Here is a 25,612-nt window from a genome sequence, read left to right as displayed (position 1 = left end):
CTGGGGTGAAGTAGCACAGAGACTGGCGGAAAAAGGGGTCACTATCGTCATAGATACAGCCTGGGCCTGCTTGCTAGGGGGGATTCCCAGAGCACAGAAACTTAAGCATGTTAGTAAACTGAAGGACCTAGCATATGTGCTCACAAAAAGGAGGATTGCCATGGGGTGGAAGACATGTCACAGGCCACGGGTGGAGGGTTGGTGGAAAGAGTTGCAGAAATGGGCGGAGGCAGAAACCATGGTACGGCAGGAGGCAAGCAATGTAGGTGGAGAGGAGGAGGCGGGAACCCTGATGGCATGGAAACTATTAATAGCAGAATTGTTTGGAACAACACAAGATCTGATGGAATCCACGGAAAGTGAGACCCCACCACGTGAGGCAGACACAGAGTGCTTGGAATAAACAGGCTCGTAATGGGGGGTGGGTTATGGGGGGCAGTGACCGGAATTAAACGATGAACAATTGAACTGTTGATATATGCACTGCGTGTTTGGTTTGTATTGTTGTTGGTTTGAATAAATTAATAAAAATTATTTTAAAAAAAAAAACGAATGTACATTAAAAGAAAGCATTCACCTAACTCGGGTGTGATAGAGTCTACTTAAGGAGCGCCCTCACAGGAGTCCACACTCGCTCACTGAGTAGTGTGCACTGCCTGTATTTCTGCTTAGCCCAAGTCCCAAACTCATAAAGGGTTAATGCCAGCATTTGTAAGGGGCAGTATCACTATAGGTGCTTTCTTACTACGTCCAAGTCTCAAGGCTTCTAAGTGACATGGTCTGGCAGTCTGGTTGCGAAGCCAGTAACAGGATCTAAGTGGAGGTGACCAGGGAACCTTCATGCAGGCTCCCAGCCTACCATCCACCAGTTTCAGGAGGTACCCTGCTCTTTAGGTAAACCCACTGCAGTCCGCAGAGCTAGATAGGGACTTGGTCACAGTCCCATATTAGTCTAATTGGATACATTGAGAACCGCTCAACTACTCACAATCTATGAGGTTACATCCACAAGAATTGCTATGTGGTAGGTTTCTTCATCATAGCTTCACATTTATTTTCTGATTTTAATGGAGGGGTTCCCCCGCCCCTGCATACTCCTCAACATGTATATACACATGTTTCCCCATAAGAAAAACAACTGTGAGGGGTCGGAAATGAGAGGCGGGCACAAAAAGGTGATATTTTCAACATGAGACATTTTTATTAAAGAAAAGGGGTTGGATAAAGACCTCTCTGTCCCTATCCTAACCAGAGTCTCCCTGCCTAGGAAACTAAAACTAAGTACCAGTCTGTGTCCCGTCCTCAAAACTAATAAACAGTCCTTGTGTCCACATTATATCTGACCCTCACACTTAAACAGATAATCAAAGGTTCAACAAATAATCCTTGACTCCAGGACAGGTTCCCATCACCTGGATTATTTCAGGTAAGTCAACCACAGTGTCTTTCTTAAGGTCCAAGTTTAAAGGATGGCTGAAATGTTTCTTTCACAAAACCAGTCTCTTAAGAATGGCAAAAAAAATTATTTCTTTTCCCAGACATCGATAGTAGAAATAGCATAAATGCCTTTTTCCATGACACAGTTTGGAAGGTGGCAAACGAGTCTCTTGAGCTTTAAATTATATAAGAATGTCTATTTTTCACAACTACTTCATAAATGATAGGATGGCCAAATGTCTCGTTCTCATTACTGTTCCAAGTATGGTTTCCTGGCAGAGATCCTTCTCATTGGGACCCCTGCGCCCTGTTTTCCTCCTACCCTCTATCCACCCTCGTTGGGCCCTCTACCCTCACCATCCTGTGAGGCCAAAAACCTTGGTGTCATCTTCGACTCCACTCCATCCCTCAAATCTTGGACCTTGCCAAGAAGGCCCACTTCCAGCCTCACCTCCTCAGAGGCATTCTCCCTTTCCTCACCTTTCCCCAGAAGCTCAATGTCTCCAGAGCTCTGGTCCTCTCCAGGCTTGACTACTGCAACAAACTCTGCCTCAATCTCCACCTTTGCTCCCCTTTTCCTCCCTATGCCCCCTACAGCTAATCCAGAACAGGGCTGCAAGACTTATCCTTGGCCTCAAGCCCAGGGACCAAAACATCTCTCCACTGGCTCCCGGTGGCTGCGATGATCAAATTCAAGACACATTCAAGACCTTCTGCATCATTTACTAGTCTTTCTGGGGCTTGGGACCACCATCTCCAACTTTCCCTCCCTAAATACCTCCCTGCTAAAACTCTCCTCTCCTCCAACTTAAACTCTCTCCTTGTTAAACGCTTCTCTAAGCAGAGAATTGGGGACAGATCTCTCTCTTCGGCTGGTGCCTCTCTTTGGAACAGCCACCCTGCCCCTTTCAGACTTGAGTCGGACTTCCTTACGTTCTAGAAACCTCGCAAAACCCTGCTTTTCTCTACCTCTTTCTTTCTTTCCCTTCCCTGCTAATCACCCCACTGCCGCTGAGACTGGCGACCTGGACCTTCATGAATCTCACAGGTTTCCAGGCCCTCTACTCAGTCAACACCAGCACCACCACGCCCTCAGCACTGCCCCTGCGGGCCTTCTGTCTGGCGGTTTTGCATCCTGCCTTGGGAGTCCTCCGCCCTCGCACTTAGCCAGGGCCTCCTCACTGGCTCCCCTTGCACTACCTTCCCAAGCTCCCACCAACACTTATCCGTACTCCCCCCCACCCCCTCTTCCCTAACTCCTGCACTTTTCTTGACTGCACTTGCACGTCCAAATGACACAAGGCCTAGTAAGACAATTGTGTATTACCTGTTTTTTGCTACTGTTATTTACTCCCCTGTTCCCTCACCATTTGTCTTGAGGCGCCTGCAAACACAAGACTGTTTTATAGGCGCCTAACAAATGCCCAATAAATAAATTAAATAAATAAATAAATACTCCCCTGCCATGAATTCTTCAATGAACTCTTTAGATCTCCGGGTATAGTCTCCTGCCTGGTATCTTTCACTGTATCTCTCTTTATCATAAGCATTAGGGATTTCCTGGTGTACTGCCTTCGCAGGAATCCCACTTCTGGTTCTTGCAGATTCCTTGTTGTACTCCCCTGCCAGGTATATTCCTCCAAAGGGGTTTGTTGCCTGATGTGTTTTGTTCACCAGGTCTCTTTACAATGTTCACTTTCTTTATCTTCCTGTAAAGCACAGTAACACTCTTACACTGTCTATACTTCCTTGACATTGGATTTCACTTGCCATATGGACCTCTCACACATGAAGACTTGTTCAAGTTCCACTTCTCAACTTCTTCAACAACACTTATTTGCCTACGACAATACTTGCTTAAATTTCCCGCATATGAATTCTTCATACATGAAGACTTGTGAAAATCTTGCCTTTTTTGCTAACAGTCACTTGCTTTTAATCACATTTACTTCAGCTTTCCCCATATTGACATTTCACGCACGAAAAATTGTGCAAATACAGTCTTTCAAATGTACTTGCTCAGTATTCAAACAGCACTTTTAACTGTGTGTGTGCTTGTGTTTATCGGTACGCCCTACGGTTCCCACTATCTTTGGGACAACTCACCTGTTTTTACTTGCATCTGCGACCTTCTGCACCCAGCATTCTTCTTGCTCACGCATTCACTTGCAGGTAACATGGCTGCTTCCTGCCTTCCTCGCGCCCGGTACAGCTTCCCCGTTGCTGCCGTTTTCCTTGCAGCTTTTCCCTGGAGCATGCCTCGCTCCTCTGGGTCTCTCGCCATGCCGGTACCACAGGCTGATGAAATGCAGCCCAGGAGCACCTGCCTGTTCCCACGCGGTCTGCTCCAGCACGTCTGCCTCTTCCTGCTGCTTTGCCCTTCGCTTCGCCCGTACTGCGCCTTCTCTCACCGACTCTTCAGACACCTTCTGATTGTCGGTGGAAGTAATCTTTAAATGTCCTGCGCAGCCGGTCCATTCTACAACTAGACTGCACATTATGTTTAGGGCTTCCCTCAATCCACATCAACTCCTTGTCCCTCTTCTTCGTCTCAGTACCTGAGGCACTATGGCAGTTGAGTCCATAGGATTCACCCAGGTTTTAAAGGAGATTCTGTCTAGTATTCTAGCCTATTACATTATCATCATGAATAGGAGATGTTAGTTGTTTTCTGGGTATTTGATAAGGATGAATAATATCTTGTTGAGGGTATTTGACAAGAAAGGGGTTTAGGGATTTTACAATTAGAGGGATGTGTATAATAGGCCATCAGAGATCTTGGAATTATAGGGTCTTCCTCACATTGTGGAGAAGAATACTGCGTCCCTCCAGATGAAATGACCACATCTCCCAGACAGCCATCTCCTCCCATGTGATCCTGCCTCATAATACCACCCCAGGGTCAGGATCAGGTAGCGGATACCGTTCCCTGGCCACATGGGAGGAGATGTTAGGCTGGGGGGGGATCAGTGCTGACTCCACAGGATTCATGTGACCCTCCCTCATGATGCCACCCCCAGGGTCAGGATCAGGTAGCAGATGCCGTTCTCTGGCCACATGGGAGGAGATGTTAGGCTGAGGATCAGTGCTGACTCCACAGGATTCATGTGACCCTCCCTCATAATACCACCCCAGGGTCAGGATCAGGGAACGGATGCCGTTCCCTGGCCACATGGGAGGAGATGTTAGGCTGGGGGGGATCATTGCTGACTCCACAGGATTCATGTGACCCTCCCTCATGATGCCACCCCCAGGGTCAGGATCAGGGAGCGGATGCCGTTCCCTGGCCACATGGGAGGAGATGTTAGGCTGGGGGGGATCAGTGCTGACTCCACAGGATTCATGTGACCCTCCCTCATGATGCCACCCCCAGGGTCAGGATCAGGGAGCGGATGCCGTTCCCTGGCCACATGGGAGGAGATGTTAGGCTGGGGGATCAGTGCTGACTCCACAGGATTCATGTGACCCTCCCTCATGATGCCACCCCCAGGGTCAGGATCAGGTAGCAGATGCCGTTCCCTGGCCACATGGGAGGAGATGTTAGGCTGAGGATCAGTGCTGACTCCACAGGATTCATGTGACCCTCCCTCATAATACCACCCCAGGGTCAGGATCAGGTAGCGGATGCCCCTGGCCACATGGGAGGAGATGTTAGGCTGAGGATCAATGCTGACTCCACAGGATTCATCACATGACTTACTACAGAGTCACTGTATTCGATGTAACCAGCCTTCTCTGTCTCCCACAATCCCTCCCTCCCTCAGCCATTTCTCCCATGGCCCCTCATTTGCCCCTGTCCCACTATCCTCCGGTCTCTCATAAACCAAACGTCACTTTCTGATAACTCCAAGTATGGTGCCTGGTACTGTCCCAGCAGCTTCCCCTCAGAAAAGAAAAGGAGGATCCTACCCAGCTTCCAGTGGAACTTCACACTGGACACGGAGGACTAAACTACTAAGATCTGGGTTCTTCTCAGCACAGGTCCTCCCGCACTTTCTCCCAGCTGCTGTCAGCGGTGGGGACCACCATGGTGATGTAGGATGTGTTCTACGAATTCATCAAACCGATAAATATCGGATTAAACCATAGAAATATAACTGCTTGGTGAATTATGCTTAATTTTCACGCATGGCACAAAAGCAAAAAACAGCCAGTCCATTACAAATTACACACAATAAATACAAAAAACCCCAGAAAAATAGTTATTCAAATATACCTAAAGACAAAACAGTTGCTAAAAGAAAAGTTCACGAGGAGCGATTCGAGCTCATTCCCACGTTCTAGGTGTTTTTTAGGGAAGCAACCTGCTATTCAGCCAGGAGGGGGCTCTTCCTCAGACTTGAGGTGCTGCTGATCTATGACCTTTCTAGGCTGTCACGTTTAGCAGGGAAAGGGGCAGTTCTCACCTTTATGATACCGGCGATCCCCGGCTCCTTGCAGTTGCTGTGGTAGAAAAAGGCCTCTTGACCCACCTTCATGTCCCTCATGAAGTTCCTCGCCTGCAAAGGGCGATAAGAGCAGGGATATTAAAACATAGGACTGAAAGAAGGCGGCTAGTCGAGGCAGGCTCTCACCACCTGCAATTAACAGTCTCACATTTTTTCCTACTACAATTATTTTGCAGTCTTTTCCCCAAAAAAACATTCATCTCAATACATTTGTGTCTGTGATTTTAGATGTTGGTTTCTGAAACAGGCACATCCTTGCCTCCACTTTTTTCTGCTGCCTTTACTCTGCTTCTACTTGTGGTTTTCCCCACTTCTTTCTTTCCTGTTTTTCCATCATTCCCTCCCCAGCATTTCTGATCAATACTTCCTCTTCCTTTCCTTTCTGTAATCGCTTTCCACCATTCACTTTACCTTATCCTTTCTGGTACTGTTTGGCAAGGGTAAATAGCAATACTAAGCTGCCATAAACAGTGCTAACCAAAACAGTGTTTGCAAAATGCCCTTGGTTAACCTATTTGTGCTCGTGTTGCCCGAACATTTAAATGACTGTATTTCTGATGGAATTCTTGCAATTTGGACGTTTTGCAATTGTATATGCCAGCTGGGATGTGTACCAGTCACCCTAATTACTGGGTATGTTTTTTGTAGGCAAATGTTTTTTTCGGCAACATAAATTGCAAGTGACGAAGTGATGAACACAAAAGCAAAGCAAAATGGAGGGAAGAAGTGGAGGCGCCATCTACAACGCGGCAAAAGGGATGGAAAGCCTGCGAAGAAGAAAAGCGCGGCGAAATTTGGGAAAGCCCGCGAAGGGCAAACAAAAGAAAGGGGAGGGGCGTCCCCTTTATAACGGGTGGGGTCCTTACGGAAGACAGCATCCAGCCGCAGCAGAAGGACGCCCGCCTGTTACACACAGAAGAAGGTTTTCATTTTGAAGAGGTTCTCGTGGAAGGAGAGTGTCTGCATGCCTGCAGAGAGACTACGGAAGTTGGGAACAGCGCGGGAGGAGGAGCCAGCTACAGCAGCGGACATCGCCACCGAAGGAGAAGAAGCCGCTGCACGCCGAGCCTCAGCTGATCGAAGGAAGGGGAGGTACCAGGAGGCGCCGGCTTCAGCAACGGAGAGGAGACCCGCGGTGCCGAGCGTCGGAGGATCAGCGGGAGGGAGCAGCGCTACTGAGGCAGCAGCTGCACCAAAGGAAATCGCTGCCGCCGGAGAGATCTCAAGTGTGCCGACGGATAGAGGTACATTGGGTGGTGCGGCTGGGAAAGGAGAGGCGGAGCTATAGCCGCGGCGGCCCAGAAGAGGCAAAGCCGTTCTGCACGAGGGCACGAGTAAGCTGCCAACAGGGGGAGCAGTTTATTCCAGCACTGCTCCTGCCGCCACACTACCGCCATGGGCAATCCAGGGATAGGCCCAGGCTGCCAACACACAACGATGCCTCTGCAGCACTCACCGCATCTACCCACAGATCGAAAAGAGACACATGAACTCGGAGGGACACGTGGGCAAACAAATCGAGCAACAACGCGCAGCACAAACCCAGCCACACATGACGCCTACACTACCTTTTAAGGAGGCTCACGTGGTCACACGAGGCCTGCATATCAAAGCAAAACAACAGACAGCCTGCGTTGCACAGGACCACCAGCAGCAAAAATGGACTTGGATGCCTTCATCGCGATGGCCAAGCTGGTGGTGGCCAAGGATGGCAGCAATTGGATGGAGGCCTTGGCACCACAGCCAGGGGAGGAGCAGCCAGGACCCAGTGAGAGGCCTGAATCCCCATTGATGTTCCAGGAAGATGAGGAAATGCAGGGACAAGATGGGGAAGGACACAGGGAAGAGGACGAGGAACCAACGGGGAAAGGAGAAGAGTCATGACGCAAAGGGCCAAGGCGAGCAAGGAGCAAGCCACAAGCGGCAAGAAATCTAAAGCAGCTGGGGCAAGAAACAAGGGAAGGACACAGGAGGTTGTAGCCGTACGGGCATCTGCACCTTTGGAAGCACAAGGAGTCAGGGACCACCCAGCACGCCTGCAACCAGACCGGTGGCTGCGAGGGAAGACAGACCCACATCCTTGGAGGCTGTGAAAGGTATGGTGATGCAATGTATGCAAGCATGGGGGAATGGGGGCAGCGGGCAATTGCTGAGTGGGAATGTCAATGCATTTAACCAAATGGGGAGTGGGGCAGCGGTACTACAGCAGAGAGGAGTAACACCGGGAGTGCGGCCCGGGGCGCAGTGGGCTATCAGTAGCCAGGGAACCTTTTCAGCACGGGGGTCCCGGGAGGGGGAAGCCAGTGGCCAGGGGCGTGGCCAACCACACCACCCGTAGGTGGGGGGTTTCAATAGGCACAGGGTCAAGGGGCCAGCACAGTGGCTTGTGTTGACACCGGGGGCCTTACCACAACGCTGTCTTCTCAAATCCAACAGCCCATGGCAGTAAGCACTGCAAACCTCTTAAACGGGGCCGGTCCAGCAAACCAAGTGGGGCCAGCAGCAACTGGGGCTGCACAGGCACCCATATGGTGGGAGCAAGGGGTGGCAGGCTCTGGGTTACCTCCAATTTCCAGTACTAATGCCAGGCAGGAGGGGGTATGGGGAACAATGACTCAGTATGGGAGAACAATGCCTGGGTTTGGCCCGGTCAGGGTGGCAGTTAACTCTTTATCATGGCATATACCATTGGCGGTCAAAGAAAGGGTATGGAGGAAAGAGTTCATATAAATCCTGGATTTTGTGGGGATGGAACCACTGGGTAATGGGATAAAGGAATTATCTGAGAAGGAGAAAGAGAAGAGGGATAAAGAGACACCCAAGACTGAGGCATCCATTCATAATTGGCTCAAAGCATTCCAGGTATATACATCAATAATGATAGAGAAGTACCCGCAGGATGCTTTGGCAATGCTAGCATATGGAAAATAAATCCATGCTATTTATTTGAAGCGGGGGGCGGGGCGAAGGATGGCTACAGTATGATCGGGCATTCCGATTAAAAATGCAGGTATGGCCAGCGTTGTCCTGGGATGAAATGGATGTGGGCGGGTTTTTTGGATAAACTAGTGCTCTCAGGAGATGGGGGTGAAAAAGCCACAGGAGAGAAACCTCAGGTATGGAGGGGCGGGGGGGGGGGTTCACCCGGCGGGGTAGGGCGTCCTTTCGCGGGTACTCCTCCTGGAACAGCAGAGCCAGCTACCACGGGGAGCAAGCCGACTGCTGGAGGGTCAATTAAGAGGGTTGCCCATTTGGCAAAACATGCTGATTTAAGCACCCTTGGGGAGGGAACAACAAGGAGCACAGCTCCTCGGCCAGCGAAGGGAGGCGCAGGAGCAGCCCAAAAGGAAAAAATAAGGTAAAAAAAGAATGAAGTTAAAAACATGACGTCAAGGTTTACCCCAAAACGAATGTGTAATGGTTTGATTAAAATTGGGCTGCCAACCCCGGTTACCCTGCAAGCAATGACTCTGTGGTTGAATACTTATCATAACAGTGAAGATGCTAGATTGTTGTGGGAAGGTTTCAGGTGGGGGTTCAGGATTCCATGTGCAGAAGTAAAAAGGGCACGGAGGCGCGCAACCTGCGGTCAGCACTAGGGATGCCAGAAGTGGTGGCACGGAAAGTAGCCAAGGAGGTAGACTTGGGCAGGGTGGCGGGTTCTTTTACGCAACCCCCAATGCCAAACCTGGTAATATCGCCACTAGGGTTGGTCCCTAAAAAGGAGGAGGGGCAATACCGGCTGATCCACCACCTATCTTTCCCAGAAGGGGAGTCAGTCAATGATGGGATTAGCGAGGAAATGTGCAGAGTGCATTATTCATCCTTTGAAGAGGCAGTGGAAGTGGTGAGAGCGGCCGGGAGAGGAGCCCTCATGGGAAAGGCTGACATTGAGTCGGCATTCCGGTTGTTACCCGTTCATAAGGTAAGTTAGCATTTGTTGTGCCTATTTTGAAGCGTTTAGCATCTTTTTAGAGTACGCAGTAAAACAAGAGTGCCAGGAAGGGGCAGTGGTACACTCCCTGGATGATTTTCTTTTTATGGGGAAAAAAGGGTCTAAAGAGTGTGAGGACCTCATGTGTACTTTTCAGAGGTTGATGAAGGTAATGGGTGTTCCACTAGCCGGGGAGAAAACAGTAGGCCCAGTGACCTGTCTGACCTTTCTGGAGATTGAAATTGACTCAGTGAAAGGGGAATGCAGGCTGCCGCAGGACAAGGTAACAAAACTGAAGGAGATCATCAAAGGATTAAGGTGTAAGAAGAAGGCAACCCTGAGGGAACTCCAGGTCCTGGCAGGCAACCTCAATTTTGCAGGCAAAGTCATCCCGGTGGGTAAAGCATTCACAAGGAGTGTTGAGCTGAAAACAGTAGGGCTGCAACATGCAGGACAACATGTCAGGCTGGGGTCTGAAGTGCGGGAGGACTTGGCCATGTGGGACACATTCTTAGACAACTTTAATGGGGTACTAATGTGGAGGAGCAAAAGTAACAGCAAGGACAGGCGCAAGTTGTTCACAGACTCATCTGGGGCTTTGGGGTTTGGGGCAATCCTCGACAACAAGTGGTGCGGCATGGCATGGCTGAAGGAATGGCATTGGCAAGGGGTCACCAGGGACATCACGCTGTTGGAACTCTTCCCCATTGTGGTAGCATTTAAACTTTGGGGAGAGCAGCTGAAAAACAGCAAAGTCATGCTCTGGTTAGACAACCTAGCAGTGGTCCAAATCATTAACCAAGGTTCTGCCAGCGGCACAAAGTTTTTGCGGTTAGTATGGGAGCTCCATAGATGCATGCTAGAAGGGAATATAGAGGTACGAGCTAGACACATTCCTGGGGTTCAGAACACGGCAGCTGATGCTCTCTCTCGTTTGCAGTAGGAGAAATTTCGAGAGAGTTGCCCTGGAGCAGAAAAAGTGATGTCCCCGTTCGAAACACAGTGGTGGGACATGATTAGGGTAATCTGAGTACCATGATTCAGACGGCGCTGGCACATGGAACAACAAAGAGGTATAAGGCATGCTGGGAACGGTACCTGAATTTCAAACGAGAAGTGCTGGGAGAAAACCAGCAGGAGATGCCGGTGAGGGCCTTTGTGGGTTGGGGCTGGCATGAAGGGAAAACTAGGTCATGGATGGCACACCACCTGGCAGCTATCGCCCATTTTGCTAAGCTGGGGGGTAAGAGTGACCCTACTAAGGAACACTATATTTGTATGGCTATGAAGGGTTGGGCCAAGCAAGTGAAGCCTAGAAGTGATGAAAGGAGGCCCATAGACGTGGTCAAGCTGCAGAGGGTGGTGGCTTGCCTTGAGTGAATCTGCCACGGGGGATTCGAGGTACCATTATTCAGGACAGCTTTCACGTTAGCATTCTTCGGGGCATTCAGGGTGAGTGAGCTGGCACCAGAGAACAAAAGTGCAAAAGGTACGAGATTTCTACAAATGCAGGATGTGCACTGTTCGGAGGTACAGGTGACATTGTGGCTAAAAAGATCAAAGACAGATCAGGAAGGCAAAGCGTGCACAGTGTCTCTACAGCCTATCACAGGAAGCATGGTATGCCCAGTCAAGGCAGTGTCAGGATTCCTCAAATTAAGACCTCCTTCAGTAAGGGGGGCTCCGCTACTCATTCACCAGGATGGTTCAGCACTGAGTCGCTTCCAGTTCAGGAGAGTGATGGAGTTGGCGCTAGAAGGAATTGGGGAGACGGAAGGGGTCTTTGGGACGTACTCATTCCGGATTGGGGCTGCTACATCGGCCGCAGGCGTGGGCATGGGGGAGGTGGCAATCAGACAGATTGGGAGATGGAAATTTGGTTGTTTCAAGAGATATATCAGGCCCGAAAAACTGTAAGGTTGACATACCTCCTTCTTTCCCCACCAGCACCAGCCCGAAGGAGGAAGAGATCAGTGTGGGTAATAGGACACGCATTTGTGTCTAGGGCAGGGGCAAGCTGGACGGCGGAACAGGAAAAGCTGACGGCGGGCGAGTTCAGGATCAGGGGCACGGGGTGCCAGGTATGAAATGGGCGCAACTACAGGGGCAGGTGCGCAGTTTGTTGAACAATAAGCAAAAACCAGACATATTGGTCATTCATCTGGGGGGTAACGATTTATCAAGTTTGGGGAGGGGGGCTCTGATGCGGGAAATGATGTTCTCATTGCAGGAGCTAGCAGGACAACTGGGGGAAACAGAGATAGTTTGGTCAGAGATCATCCCGAGGCCGGAATGGAGAGGTGCGGATAACCACGCAGCAGTGGAGAAGTCCAGGCGGAAGCTAAACTGCACAATGGCAAAGTTCTGCAGGGACAGAGGCTTTGGGCAGATCAGGCACAGCCTGATTCATTTGAAATCTACAGAATATTTCCTCAAAGATGGGGTGCACCTATCACCATTAGGTATGGATCTGTTTTTCTGGAATCTCTGCACAAAAATCTTGGAAATGTAAGAAGAGGAGCAAGGAGGGAGCCACGGTGGGCGGTAACCCACTTGTGGCGTGGCAGTGTTTGGCCGAACAAACACATGAGTCAGACTCCGGATAAGCCAGGAGAAAAGCAGGAAGGGTCTTCTCTCTTCTCAGACCCAGCGCCCCTTGGGAGCCTAAGCGGCAGGGGCGTCTGGGAAGAACAACTTGGGCTCAGCTTCCCCCAAGGAAACGGCACTCCCCCCGCCCAGGAGCGCCTGCAGGGGCAGGAGAGGCTCGGACGCAAAGGTTGGGAGAGTTGGGCCTATTCTGGACTCTTGGGGAAGGAAAGGGGGAAGCAGGTTATTTTGGACACAGAGCAGTCGCCGCATCTTATGAGTATTTTCCACAAATGTGTGCAGTTTGGTTTTGTGTTATTGTGGAATAAATCTGCTGCCTTTTTATGCCAAAAACAAACAGGACTGATTCTACACTTTCCTGGGGGGAAAGGGGAATGAGCTATTGGTATGTGTTGGATACAAATGGACGGATGCCGGGGTTATGCAAGTGACGACGAACACAAAAGCAAAGCAAAATGGAGGAGGCACCCCCGATAACCCGGGCAGTGTCCTCCTCCTGGCTTCCTGTCTTGATATTGGGCAAAATCTTCCTCGGGGCCAGCCCTTTGAGAGCAAAAATACCCAATTCAGCCCAAAATACAGGTTCTATTGTGCTGAGCAGTGATCTCATGCTAGTGACAAATGACACCCTCAAAGCTTTAGCATATTTATTCTAAGCAGTGAATTTCATATACATTTGGGATTCAAGTTACAGAATATTACAAAGCATAACACTTAGAGCAATGCAAAATATAGTGAAACATGGAACTTAGATAAACATAGAGAAACATAGAGAAATATAGAGAAACATAGAGAAACACAGTCTTACGTCCCTTTAATCAGCACTGGGGAGACCTTGGGCCCTCATAAGCTAGCTGTAAACAAGCCCCGCTCAGAGGACAATGCTGAAGGACACCGTATGAGCCAATGCCGGGCACCTGTTTCTGCACGAATCAAGTCCACAGGCGATCTCCCCCTGATCCATGTGTGCATGGATATTTTATAACTTCTTGCTGTCAGTCACCATGACGCACAGTTCCAGAACTTTCCCTGTGCAACTGGCTCATGGAAAAAACCCAGCTCTCTCTGAGATGCTCCCTGCTCGCTCCTACCCCCTCCCTTGTTCCCATCTGCGCTGGCTGAGGAATGTCTTATCAGTACCTTCCCAGAGAAAAGGAAGATTAGCTTGGGGCCAGGGCTAACGTTAGTGAGGCTGAATATTCTAAGGGAAGCAGGGATGTATTAACCCCATCTGCAAGCTCTAAAAGGCATGCACTCATAGCTTAGTGTTTATAGCGCTTAAGACTGGCTATCTAAGCGCTATATAGGTGCCATGATGTTCCAAACACTCCAAAAACCTATTAGCTACATGGCTAGGGGCCCTCCCTGCCTGTCTATCAACAATGTTTAATTTGACCTATTTCATACTAGGCCTGCATATTCCTTGTAGCTCACTACTGCATAATGGAAGTGCTACAACAGACTACTGTCAGCATTTTTAGCACATACTTTGAATACACTATTGGCTTTCAGCGGCCAATGCTGTCATCTAAAGCCCTGATTGGCAAGGTTGCAATTTCGTGTATCACTACATTCCACCCCTATTCAACGTTTGTGCGACAAATGCTGACTAATACCTATCAACATAGTATTTAGTGCAGTGATAAAGACCTAGGGGCTTTGCAAGAGGTTTAAGCAAACTATCTTCTAGCGGTTAGTTAGCGTGGCATGCAAGGTAAAACACTACCTAAACAAAAATGTACACAAAGTGAACAGTGACATATACCCTTGCCAAAACCTGGCCTACACAAAAATACCTACACAAAGTGAACATGGACATTTACTCTAGCCAAAACCTGGCCTACACAAAAATACCTAAATCAATTTTGTATAACTGATTGTCAGTTAAAAAGCAGCATGCAGTTAAAATGTCAAGGCAATCCAGTGTAGTCTAATCTACAATGCACTATTGCATTTATGTATGGTTACCAATTCTAAAACCTGGCAGCCTTTCACCCTAAGGGCCTACCCTCCCCCTGATCCCAGGGCATTCAAGCGTGACTATGGGCTGTGTGACTAGACACTTCCCCCAGGTAGGTGGAACCCAACCAGAAACCATCTAATTTCTTGAACAAGGTGAACCCATGGGCACCAGGTTGTCTAAATAAAAACAATTCTACTAATTTACATCAAAGCATGGCATGTGTTATTCATGCAATCAAAAGCAAGCAATTCAATCCATATGTATGCTGGTAACTGTAGCTCTGCGTGCCAGTGTGTGGAGGATGGTCGCCCCCACCCAGTAAAAAGCCAACACCTGCTGATTTAACAATGTTTGCCATACAATGCATTGTGTGTATTTAGCAGTCTTGTTGACCTGCCCTATGGCAGACAAAAATGTCTTCATGTCTAAAATTCTGTTATCTTCAATTGGCTGTCAATACTTGTAGCAGTGCTGGGCATATCAATGGGCCCCACTAGGCCAGAAGTTCTATAGCAGAGCTGGCATCAGAACCCATAGTGGCTAGCTTATAGTGCACAGTTTCTATGTCACAAGCATATAAAGCTCCTGCAATTAATGAATCTAGCTCCCTAGCTACACGCACTCTAGTGATGGGCCATAGAAATGGACTCCATTTGTAGCAGCTTGGTAGTACTAAGGAAACATTGCCTCATGATAAATCTATGTCTAAGTGTAGCACTGTAATAATGAAGGTGTGCATTACCAGTCTACAATTTACATGTTGTCTTACTACTGGAAAATCTAACAGGTTCACAGTGTCTACCTTCTGTGACTTGGAGAATACCCTTCTTCAAGTGGGATATCTACCATATACAATATTAACTTTAGCCACAAACACCATACTACTATCCGGCAGTGGCTGTTTCATCACACCATGGAAAAAATTCATTTAGTCAAGTTATAGTTCATTAAATCTTGGCGAGAACACTCGCTGCAGTTCTTGGTCAGAAAAACATCACATTAGACAAATTAAACAAATGGTATCCATTCAGTGACAAAAGATGCCTGACAATGTGCCAGGCCAGTACTCTAGCAATTCCATGTGGATACTCATTTGCAGCGCTTTTCCAAAGAATTATTCCAAATGTTTACAATCAAAAGGTGACTCTTTGCATTAGTGTGCTGGAGACAGCTGTCCCCACAAAAACATGAAACTGGTTGGTTTAACAAAAAACCGTGTCACACTCTGTGTCATAAAATATAACATCAAGTCAGTCATGGTTTCATTTACCTGCCTTAAGCTGGCTGTAAAAGTATCCAGTGTTTCAAAGATTACCATTTCAAATTATAGCTCACACACTTGGCAGCATTACTTCAATTAAGAATCTTAACCTACGCACAGGTGACTTTGATGTGCGCACCCATCTTATCTCAAAATAAATTACGCTCCTGCTTGCATAATTCTGCTGCCCCAACAGTTCATAAATCATTCTCCTGCCTACGTGCAATGTAGAATATTTTTTTTTTTTTTCAAAAAACAAAACATCTCTGGTTAAAGCCATTCAGTTGGAAGAGTAAAACCATTTGGTTTTTTCAGATTCATCTCAACAGTGCATTTAAAAACCATTTTTCAATGTGTTAGCATTCAATTGCTGTGTCACACAGCTGTATGTGGTGCCTGATGTTACAGTCCACAATTCATTGTCCATAGTCCTTTAAACAAGAAAGGGCAAAACATGTCATTTAAATGTGTAGCATCAAATACTTGATAATTAGCCAAGTCTGCACCGTGCCAGTTCAGTTCGCAGTGGCTCGCTTTCTCTGAGAATGCGTCTGACCCTTCTTTGATCAGTGTCACCCACAAACTGCACATTATCTTCCTATATTATGAAATGTCTTGTCGTGCTTTGCCTAGGCAAAATACAAACAGAAACGTTAGGATGTCATCAAAACTTCAATATCAGCGTTATCCACCCCTTCCCATAATACCACCCCCATCTTCAAAAAGTCTCATCAGGTAACTACACACTTTGTCATTGCTACTGCAATTATTTATCACCTTTCTGCATGTTTCTGGGGGCTTATTTACACTCAACCATACGGGGTGTAACTGCCTAATCACAAACTCATTTGTGCAATGCAATCATAGCTGGTCAATGGTACCTCAGACTGATCTGTGCTTTTACAAAGCCATATAGTAAGTACCCAGGTCGCACAATGCTTTTCTTTTTCACCAAAGCGATCACCAATGCCAGGCGCCAACTTGCTTCCAGTGTCCCATGATCTTGGTTTAGGTTGCCCTGCTGGCATCACTCCATTTTTCAAAGGTAAAATCTTTCAGTATTTATCTTTCTTTTCTTAGCAGTGTCTTTTCAAGCCTCTGGTTTTTTCACTTGTCATCATTTTTTTTCAAAGGGCGTTTGCTGTTTTTGAACCACTCCTTTGAGTGCGATAGTCTGAGTCAGTTTCTTTTGTTGCTTCAACAAATCATTCATTCTTGCACTAAGCCGTGTGGCTTCTGGATCATGGCTAATGTGCAGTGTTCATGTTTTACTTCAAAGCCCCGCTCTGCATGTTGTCTCTTGCAAAACGGCTAAGCACTTTTGTCAGTTTTGCTTCCATCTGGGAGGCCATAATGTCTTTGTCAGTTACTCCATCCCCTGGCAATGTAGCTTGCAGTTTGCCAGATGTGTATTTTCTCTTCTCAAAGCGCCTAGAGGTTTCTTCTCCAGTGCACAGCGCTTTACTTCAGTTCACATCACATGGAGCATTGGAATGCAGCTTGCCCAGCAATAGCGCTTTACTTCACTTCACATCACATGGGAATGCGGTTTGCACAGTAATGTCTGTTGGAATGGGCAGCTGTCTTTTCTTGGCCCATTTACAGATGCATAGGTAAATGTTCAGATGTGATGTGCCCGTCTGCCATCCTGCATGAAGCCTTTGCTCCGTACCACAGTTTACTAGGCAAATTCTTTACTTTTTGAACAGCTCTCTGTTTTTGCTCCCCCTTCCTCAGGAATGCAGGCATGTTTATCTTTCGTGTGCACCTGGCAGCGCCATTAGCACGCAGCTTATCTCTTTTGCCTATAACTCTTATACTGTGGCGGCTTCACTCGTTTTAGACAGTTCATCCAAATTAACTCTTTCTTGTACTGTTTCTGCTTTTGTTTGCCTTCACGCACCTCGCCCAAGACAGCTTCAAGGCACAAGCTCTGCACACACAGCAAGACTCTTGTTTTCAAAAGCGGCACTTTTCTTGTCATTTTTCTACTCCATGTAATTTTGCAAAATGTCAAAGCGTCTTTTTTTTTCTTGTAATGTGCGATCTTTCAAGAGAACTCACAACCCATTAAATCTTTGTGCTATCTTATCACACACAGATGTTTCATTCTGTTGTACCATTGCCAAACTATAACCACTCAGTTCAGTGCATTTAAAAAATAAAAATGCCATATTTAGTGCAGCTCCCTGCACGTTTTTTTTCCTGCAAGAACAACCCACACTCTATTGCTTGTGGGCTGTTTAATGTGTCAACAACATTTTTCCCCATGTATCACAGTCAACAGGTCACTATTTCCAAAGCATACATCACTTTTATAAGGCAACAGCACAAATCCATGGCATAGCATGGGATCAAAAAATACTCCAGGGGCAATTTAGAAAAATATAAATTGTTTTTCCCCCCAACCATTGCAAACTGATTCTGCAATTTCAAATCAGTACACAAAAATCGAAAATCCAAATAACATTCACTCACTTTCCTTTTAAGTGAGTCTCTCACCCAATATAAGCATGGCACAGCCTAAAATGCAATATAACCATTTTAGTGTGTTTCCTTTAAACAGAATTTGCCACCATTAGCACATGGAATTTTACAGTTGCCAAAAGAAAGAAAAAACTCTTTAGGCTCTCAGCACAGATGTTACTCATTCTCCTAAGCATGGCTCATTCCCCTTCCTCATTATTCAGGAATGCCAACCCTTCAAAAGCATATATCAAAAAAAAAAAACGAACCTTCGCCTCCGAACATTACAGCCCCCACTCGCTAGCACACTGGGGCTGAGTCAATGGTTAAATCACTATTCACAATTTGCATGTCAAATTCTTGCAATTATTATTTTTTTTTTTCCTGCCCTCATGACAGAATAGAGATGAGAACTCCGTCTCACTATGCATTCCAAATTACAACTTTAAACTTGGGAAACCACATGATAAAATTCTTTTCTAATTGAGCATACATCTTTCTTAACCATTCATCGGAGTGCTTTAAACAAAGCCATTTCCCGCTCGTTTATTGCCTTGTACTCCCTGGCACCAATCCCATGAAGGGAGTCTTAACCACACAAGCTATCGGCCACGGCAAGCCGACACAACATTGCTGCCTTTTGAAGTCTCAGAGCTGCAGTGAGACCATCAAGGAAATGCGACAGCCTGCTCCCCACTCTACACTGTGTTCTCTCACACCATTTGTCATGTCAGCATGGCACTGCTCTTCACAATCCCACAAAGCTGCCACCAAATGTCTTGATATTGGGCAAAATCTTCCTCGGGGCCAGCCCTTTGAGAGCAAAAATACCCAATTCAGCCCAAAATACAGGTTCTATTGTGCTGAGCAGTGATCTCATGCTAGTGACAAATGACACCCTCAAAGCTTTAGCATATTTATTCTAAGCAGTGAATTTCATATACATTTGGGATTCAAGTTACAGAATATTACAAAGCATAACACTTAGAGCAATGCAAAATATAGTGAAACATGGAACTTAGATAAACATAGAGAAACATAGAGAAATATAGAGAAACATAGAGAAACACAGTCTTACGTCCCTTTAATCAGCACTGGGGAGACCTTGGGCCCTCATAAGCTAGCTGTAAACAAGCCCCGCTCAGAGGACAATGCTGAAGGACACCGTATGAGCCAATGCCGGGCACCTGTTTCTGCACGAATCAAGTCCACAGGCGATCTCCCCCTGATCCATGTGTGCATGGATATTTTATAACTTCTTGCTGTCAGTCACCATGACGCACAGTTCCAGAACTTTCCCTGTGCAACTGGCTCATGGAAAAAACCCAGCTCTCTCTGAGATGCTCCCTGCTCGCTCCTACCCCCTCCCTTGTTCCCATCTGCGCTGGCTGAGGAATGTCTTATCAGTACCTTCCCAGAGAAAAGGAAGATTAGCTTGGGGCCAGGGCTAACGTTAGTGAGGCTGAATATTCTAAGGGAAGCAGGGATGTATTAACCCCATCTGCAAGCTCTAAAAGGCATGCACTCATAGCTTAGTGTTTATAGCGCTTAAGACTGGCTATCTAAGCGCTATATAGGTGCCATGATGTTCCAAACACTCCAAAAACCTATTAGCTACATGGCTAGGGGCCCTCCCTGCCTGTCTATCAACAATGTTTAATTTGACCTATTTCATACTAGGCCTGCATATTCCTTGTAGCTCACTACTGCATAATGGAAGTGCTACAACAGACTACTGTCAGCATTTTTAGCACATACTTTGAATACACTATTGGCTTTCAGCGGCCAATGCTGTCATCTAAAGCCCTGATTGGCAAGGTTGCAATTTCGTGTATCACTACACTTCCCCCTCCTGGGAAGAACGGGAGGTGCCGTCCACAACGCGGCAAAAGGGAAGGAAAGCCAGCGAAGAAGAAAAGCGCGGCAAAATTTGGTAAAAGCCCGCGAAGGGCAAACAAAAGAAAGGGGAGGGGCGTCCCCTTTATAACGGGCGGGGTCCTTACGGAAAGCAGCATCCAGCCGCTGCAGAAGGACACCCGCCCGTTACACACACAAGAAGGTTTTCGTTTTCCCACCCACCAACCCTACGAACAGAACAAGCAGAAATACCTGGTCGTCGACATCGCAGGACGACAAGGCGGTGTGGCGGTGTTTGGCCGAACAAACACATAAGAGACTCCGGATGAGCGAGGAGAAAGCAGGAAGGGTCTTCGCTCTTCTCAGACCCAGCGCCCCTTGGGAGCCTAAGCGGCAGGGGCGTCTGGGAGGAACAACTAGGGCTCAGCTTCCCCCAAGGAAACGGCACTCTCCCCGCCCAGGAGCGCCTGCAGGGGCAGGAGAGGCTCAGACGCAAAGGTTGGGAGAGTTGGGCCTATTCTGGACTCTTGGGGAAGGAATGAAGGAAGCAGGTTACTTTGGACACGGAGCAGTCGCCGCATCTTATGAGTATTTTCCACAAATGTGTGCAGTTTGGTTTTGTGTTATTGTGGAATAAATCTGCGGTATTTTTATGCCAAAAACAAACAGGACTCATTCTACACTTTTCTGGGGGGAAAAGGGGAATGAGCTATTGGTATGTGCTGGATACAAATGGACGGATGCCGGGGTTATGAAATTAACAAAGGCACGCTCAAGTGTCCTCCTTAACACAGCATACCTACATCTGTTATGTGGTTCTGTGCAAAGCGGATGAGGTGGTAGGAATCCAACAGGAAATTGACAAACGTTTAAGAAAACGGCCATGCTTGGCACATTCGGTGATATCACTTCCTCCCAATGCAACAAACATTGTGGCAGCCTTCCGTTTGGTCCTCCCATTACCACTAACATTCCAGGCGAATACCTTGCTTTCATATTAACTTGTCTCAATCCAATTAGGTCAGGGTGGACAGGCCATCCGCATTAATATTCATGAGATAAATTAGCATCCAACAGATGCAAATTGACAATGATTTACACAATTAGTGGTTAACCAGAAAACCTATGAAGTGTGTACGGTCGAGGGCCGTAGTTGTGCACCACTGAAAGAGGATGGGGCCTGGCATAGGGGACACTGTCCCTGCTGATAGGCCTCCCTCGTCCATGGTCCACACAGAGGTGAGAAAGTTAATGTTGCTGGAAAAATAAATTATATGAAAGAAGAGACCCAAGCAACTCTGCACGTCTATGTGGCAAGTACCCACTTTGATACTCAAAGGGAATCAAATCCCTACTAACAATCAGTATCAATTTATTTACATTGAATGTATTTACTTATTTGCATTTATAAAGCGCACACACAGCCCAGGGGCATTGAGGCGCTGTTACAAGAAGATGTCTTAGTTACAACACAAGGCTTAGTAAAATAGGTGGGCTGCTAGGTTACATTAGCCCACATGATAACAAGACTTAGTTACATTTACTTCGATAAGTGGCTTGGTTACATGAGCCCTACCAACGTAAAGATATGCAGGATTGCTTACAGGTGTGACAGGTTGAGCTGCAAAACATGATTAAATGTCAGCATGATACAGTTTTGACTAAGGACACCCATAATTCAAAGTCAGTAAAGTAAAGTTGTTATACATTAGACAAGTATCTGTGGCTAGGTAAGGGCCTTAGCGGCTGTGTGTGTGAGGCTTCAGGCAAACAATCTGGCTTTGATCTGCTTTGATTGACCCTACCAAGAGATCAGCAATTCATAGAAAATATTTATAACACTCAATTGTCATTAAAAACATGTATTAAAAATACTGTATGTATATACAATATTTCACAAGTCACTTGTATTGGTTGCACGAGTCACTTTGCGAAAAAACATTGTGTACAGTTATAAAAGTCATATTTATTATACATGTGTTTTTAATGACAACTGGGTGTTAATAAAAATATTTTCTGTGAATTACTGAGCTCTTGGTAGGGTCAATTCAATGTAAATACATTGATACTGATTGTTAATAGCCATATAAATGATTCCCTCTGAGTATCAAAGTAGATTAGCCACCTGGTGCAGCACTGCTTGGGTCTCTTCTTTCATATAGTTTTTGTTCCAGATATGACGCTCTCAAATTTTTTTCCTGGCGTCTCTCCATAAGTTTAGAGTTGGTAAAATAAAGCCACTTTCCTCATCAAATATGTCACCTGATAATTTCTGACTCCATCCCAGCATGCCGTCTGTTTAGGCTGCATCTTCAAATCTTCAATCCCAAACTATCAAATCAAAGGCACAGAGATTAGTGGAGCAATGTTTCGTCAACATCAAGACTTGTACTAAAGCCAACCAGGATATCTTTCAGTATATAAGACTGCAAAAAAGCATTAAATAAAAATAAACATTAATAGCACTGTGACGTAGGGCACACGAGAACAAAGGAGGACACCGACGTTTTTTAATTTTGTTTTTTATCGTGTTTGGTTCATTTTAAGAAAAGCTTTTACAATTACAAAACATCTCCATTACAATTCATAACCAAATCGTTATCATACATTCCTAAAAACATTTTCTCTCAATTCATAGCCAAAACATTATTATGCATGCACTCTCTTAAAAGAAAACAAACCCCCCCTAAATTCTCCCAATCCATCCTCCTTATTTTAAACAAACTGTCTCATCGCTTTTGGGGAAAAGAATACATTCGAGAAACTACATACTAGCTAGTACCAAGCTTACTCCCTCCCCGCCATTAGGAGCATTGGCCACCATTAGCCTGCCGATAACGATTTTGATTGATCCATGAAAGCTCCCAGGAAGCGGTACCTCAGTTCCATCAAAAACCTGCACGTCACCGTCAGATGAAATAGTGACTCAATAGCCCTTTCTTCACTGCAATAGCTACACACTACATCCTCCATCCTCTTCCCCAAATTGCTTCCACCTCAGCTGGGCCTCTCTCGTCAGTAAGATGCTAAAATGTGCTCTCATAAACAGGTCCCGATAGTGGGCAGAGGGGAATTTTGCAGATACCTCAGAGTTTGGTTTATTAGCCTATTTCCCCGGTCTAGTCCCAGGGCTAGATTATTATCCTTCCTAAATTCTTCAGTAAGGATCCAATCTCTCTCTTGCAATTTCCTCTTGGCTTTCAATGGATTCCCGATCAACATTTCAAGCGAAATATCATAGTGTCTTTACTTCGCATTTCTCCTTCCAATTTCCAACCCATTTGTCCCCCAGTTTTAGACCTCCTTCTCTCAATATTTCAAATGGGAGTATATTATCCTTAGTCACACATTTCCTAAAAACAGCGATATTGTCTTCCATGTTGCAATTGACTCCAGTGACTGGAGTCCAAGCTCAAATCGTATGGCTGCCACTGGCAGAGAGTTTGGCAATCTTAATATCTTTCGCCAAAAGTGGCCTTCTAAAAGGTGCCAAACTTTACATGAAAGGCTCAGCGAGCCTTCGGCCCCAAAGGTTAGAATCTGAACCACCTTTTATTTGTAAAAGGTGATCATTGGGTGCATTGAGAAGGCTCCATATCTCAGGTGCAGTGCTTCCCCTGTGCGGCTAGCTGTTTAGTATTGGCCCAGAGTTTTCTCAGATGCGCCTGATCTTTAACATTTCTGTTTAATACCACTCCCAGGTAAGTTATTATTTCAACAACCTCAAGGCGTTCACTTCCTCTTTCCCATTGATATGGATTCCTTTGCTTTCTTTGTGCAGCCGCCATCACTAAGATCTTAGAGTTTTTGGCATTTACACAGAGTCTGTTTGCCATCAGGTACAGTTGGAAGGCAGTCAGCCCGCGCTGGAGTCCTATCTGCATTTGGTCAATAAAGACCAAATCATCCGCATACAGGACCCAAGGCACCTGAATGCCATTGATTTTCGGGGGGGGAAGGCCCGGACCATCTTCTGAGAATCTCCCACATCAGCCATGTATTGGTTAAACAAAAATGGGGCCAGGGAACAACCTTGCTTTAATCCCCTAAACATAGAGATTTTGGCTGAGAGGGCGCCCTGTGGCATTAATCTCACCTGAACTGAGGTATCGGTGTATAGTGCCCTAACAGCTTCTACCAGATCTATCAGGCACTTTCTTTCAATAGGTTTGTTCCAGAGCCTACCCCTGCTCACCCCATCAAAGGCTTACTCAAGGTCCATGAATGCCATATAGATGACTGACCTTGTTTCCATGGATCGTAGCTTCAAGAGGTTGAGCAGGAACAGGTTCAGGGTTGTGCCCACCCCTCTCACGAATCTCCTCTGCCGAGGCTCAAGGCACTCTGCCCCCTCGGCCCAGATGTTCAGATCTTGCAATAAAATTGTTGCAAACAACTTTCCCAAAGAGTCAAGAAGGGCGATCGGGTGATAATTTTTAGGATCTTCCCGATGTCCCTTCTTACAAATTGGTACTATTACTGCCTCTCTCCAAGTTTCCAGGGTTCGGTTTGGGACCAGGACCTCGGCAAACACTCTTCCTGAGAAATCTGAACAAAATTCTATGTTTTCCTATAACATTTAATTGGCCAATCCATCAGGACCTGATGCTCTAGATGTGCTAAAACCTCCAATCATCAACCGGATGCCTTCCTGCGCAAGACTGATTTCCCAGTTTCCTCCCCGCTCCCTTTGTTTAAATCGGGGTTCAGACTCCCTTCTCTCAAATAATTTAGTATAGAAGCCAACTCCCTTTTCCTCTGAGAACTGGCTGGTCATAAGGGCTTGATCAAGGTCGGGTTAGTTACTTAGTTCAAATCCCAACGGGAGCAGGTAAATGCTAAGTTCCAGTATCGTTGATTTTATTGCCCTAGATGTCAGATGCAAGATTACCCAATCCGTACGACTCTCATCCACAAACTGGACGACTTGAAAGTCTTCAGTAGTGATTGTTTTTAATCTTGGAATATAGTGTAATAGAATCATCACATTCCGACGGTTTAGGATCAGGTCATCCTTTGCAGGTGTCGGGTGCTCCAAGTATACTCGGTTGAATTCCCTGTTACTGCACCTTTCCGGTCTCATCGATACTAACATTGGTTTCTCAACTTTCGTTGGATCTCGATTCTTTCCCACTTTCTTAGTTGTAGAGTGCCTCTGGTTTTCGGTTTGTGCTATCCGGCCCTTTGGTTCCACTTTTGCTTGAAGCTTGTTTTTTTCCCAATGCATGACCTCTTTTCTTCTATTGTCTGGAACCTGGGAAATTGCTCACTACTGATGGTTGCTTTTCCCTAGCCGACCAGATATTCGAGACCAGCTCTGTGCTACTTACATTTCTCCATTCCTCAACTTCTTGCCCTTCTTGGATTATTCCTATCAAATCTCTCAGGCAAGGGTCCCACATTACTTCAAGCTCAACAGTTCTGTGTGAGCTCTGCTCCTGGCTTACTACTGGTGGCGCCGTTGGGAGCTTAGTTTGTTTCTGTGTTTCACTTTCTCCCAGTACCTCCTTTTTGGTGCTTCCCGTTTGGGGGCTGCAAGATGGGTGGGTGGGGGTTATTTGCAAATTTCTCAAAATTTCTTTAATTTTCGTTTTCCTCTGGTTTTCATATTTTTTTGTTTGGACTTGTAAAGGGGCTTT

The 25,612-nt window shown here is 46.5% G+C and overlaps 1 protein-coding gene across 1 annotated transcript in view; it reads right to left on the bottom strand.

Moving 5' to 3' along the window:
• Positions 1-25,612, bottom strand: part of THYN1 (thymocyte nuclear protein 1) — a 278,091-nt gene that overhangs the window by 49,748 nt on the left and 202,731 nt on the right. Inside the window, exons 4-5 of the mRNA XM_069614112.1 lie at positions 22,236-22,304; positions 5,844-5,936 (exon numbers count right to left, since the gene is read on the bottom strand). Coding sequence (XP_069470213.1) covers positions 5,844-5,936; positions 22,236-22,304 — 162 coding nt within the window. The remainder of the gene's footprint in view (positions 1-5,843; positions 5,937-22,235; positions 22,305-25,612) is intronic.

The sequence above is a fragment of the Ambystoma mexicanum genome, chromosome 9 (genome assembly GCF_040938575.1).
Source record: "Ambystoma mexicanum isolate Mex_15411 chromosome 9, UKY_AmexF1_1, whole genome shotgun sequence".
NCBI classification, from domain to species: Eukaryota; Metazoa; Chordata; class Amphibia; order Caudata; family Ambystomatidae; genus Ambystoma; species Ambystoma mexicanum.
This window is presented reverse-complemented; position numbering and strand designations above follow the sequence as displayed.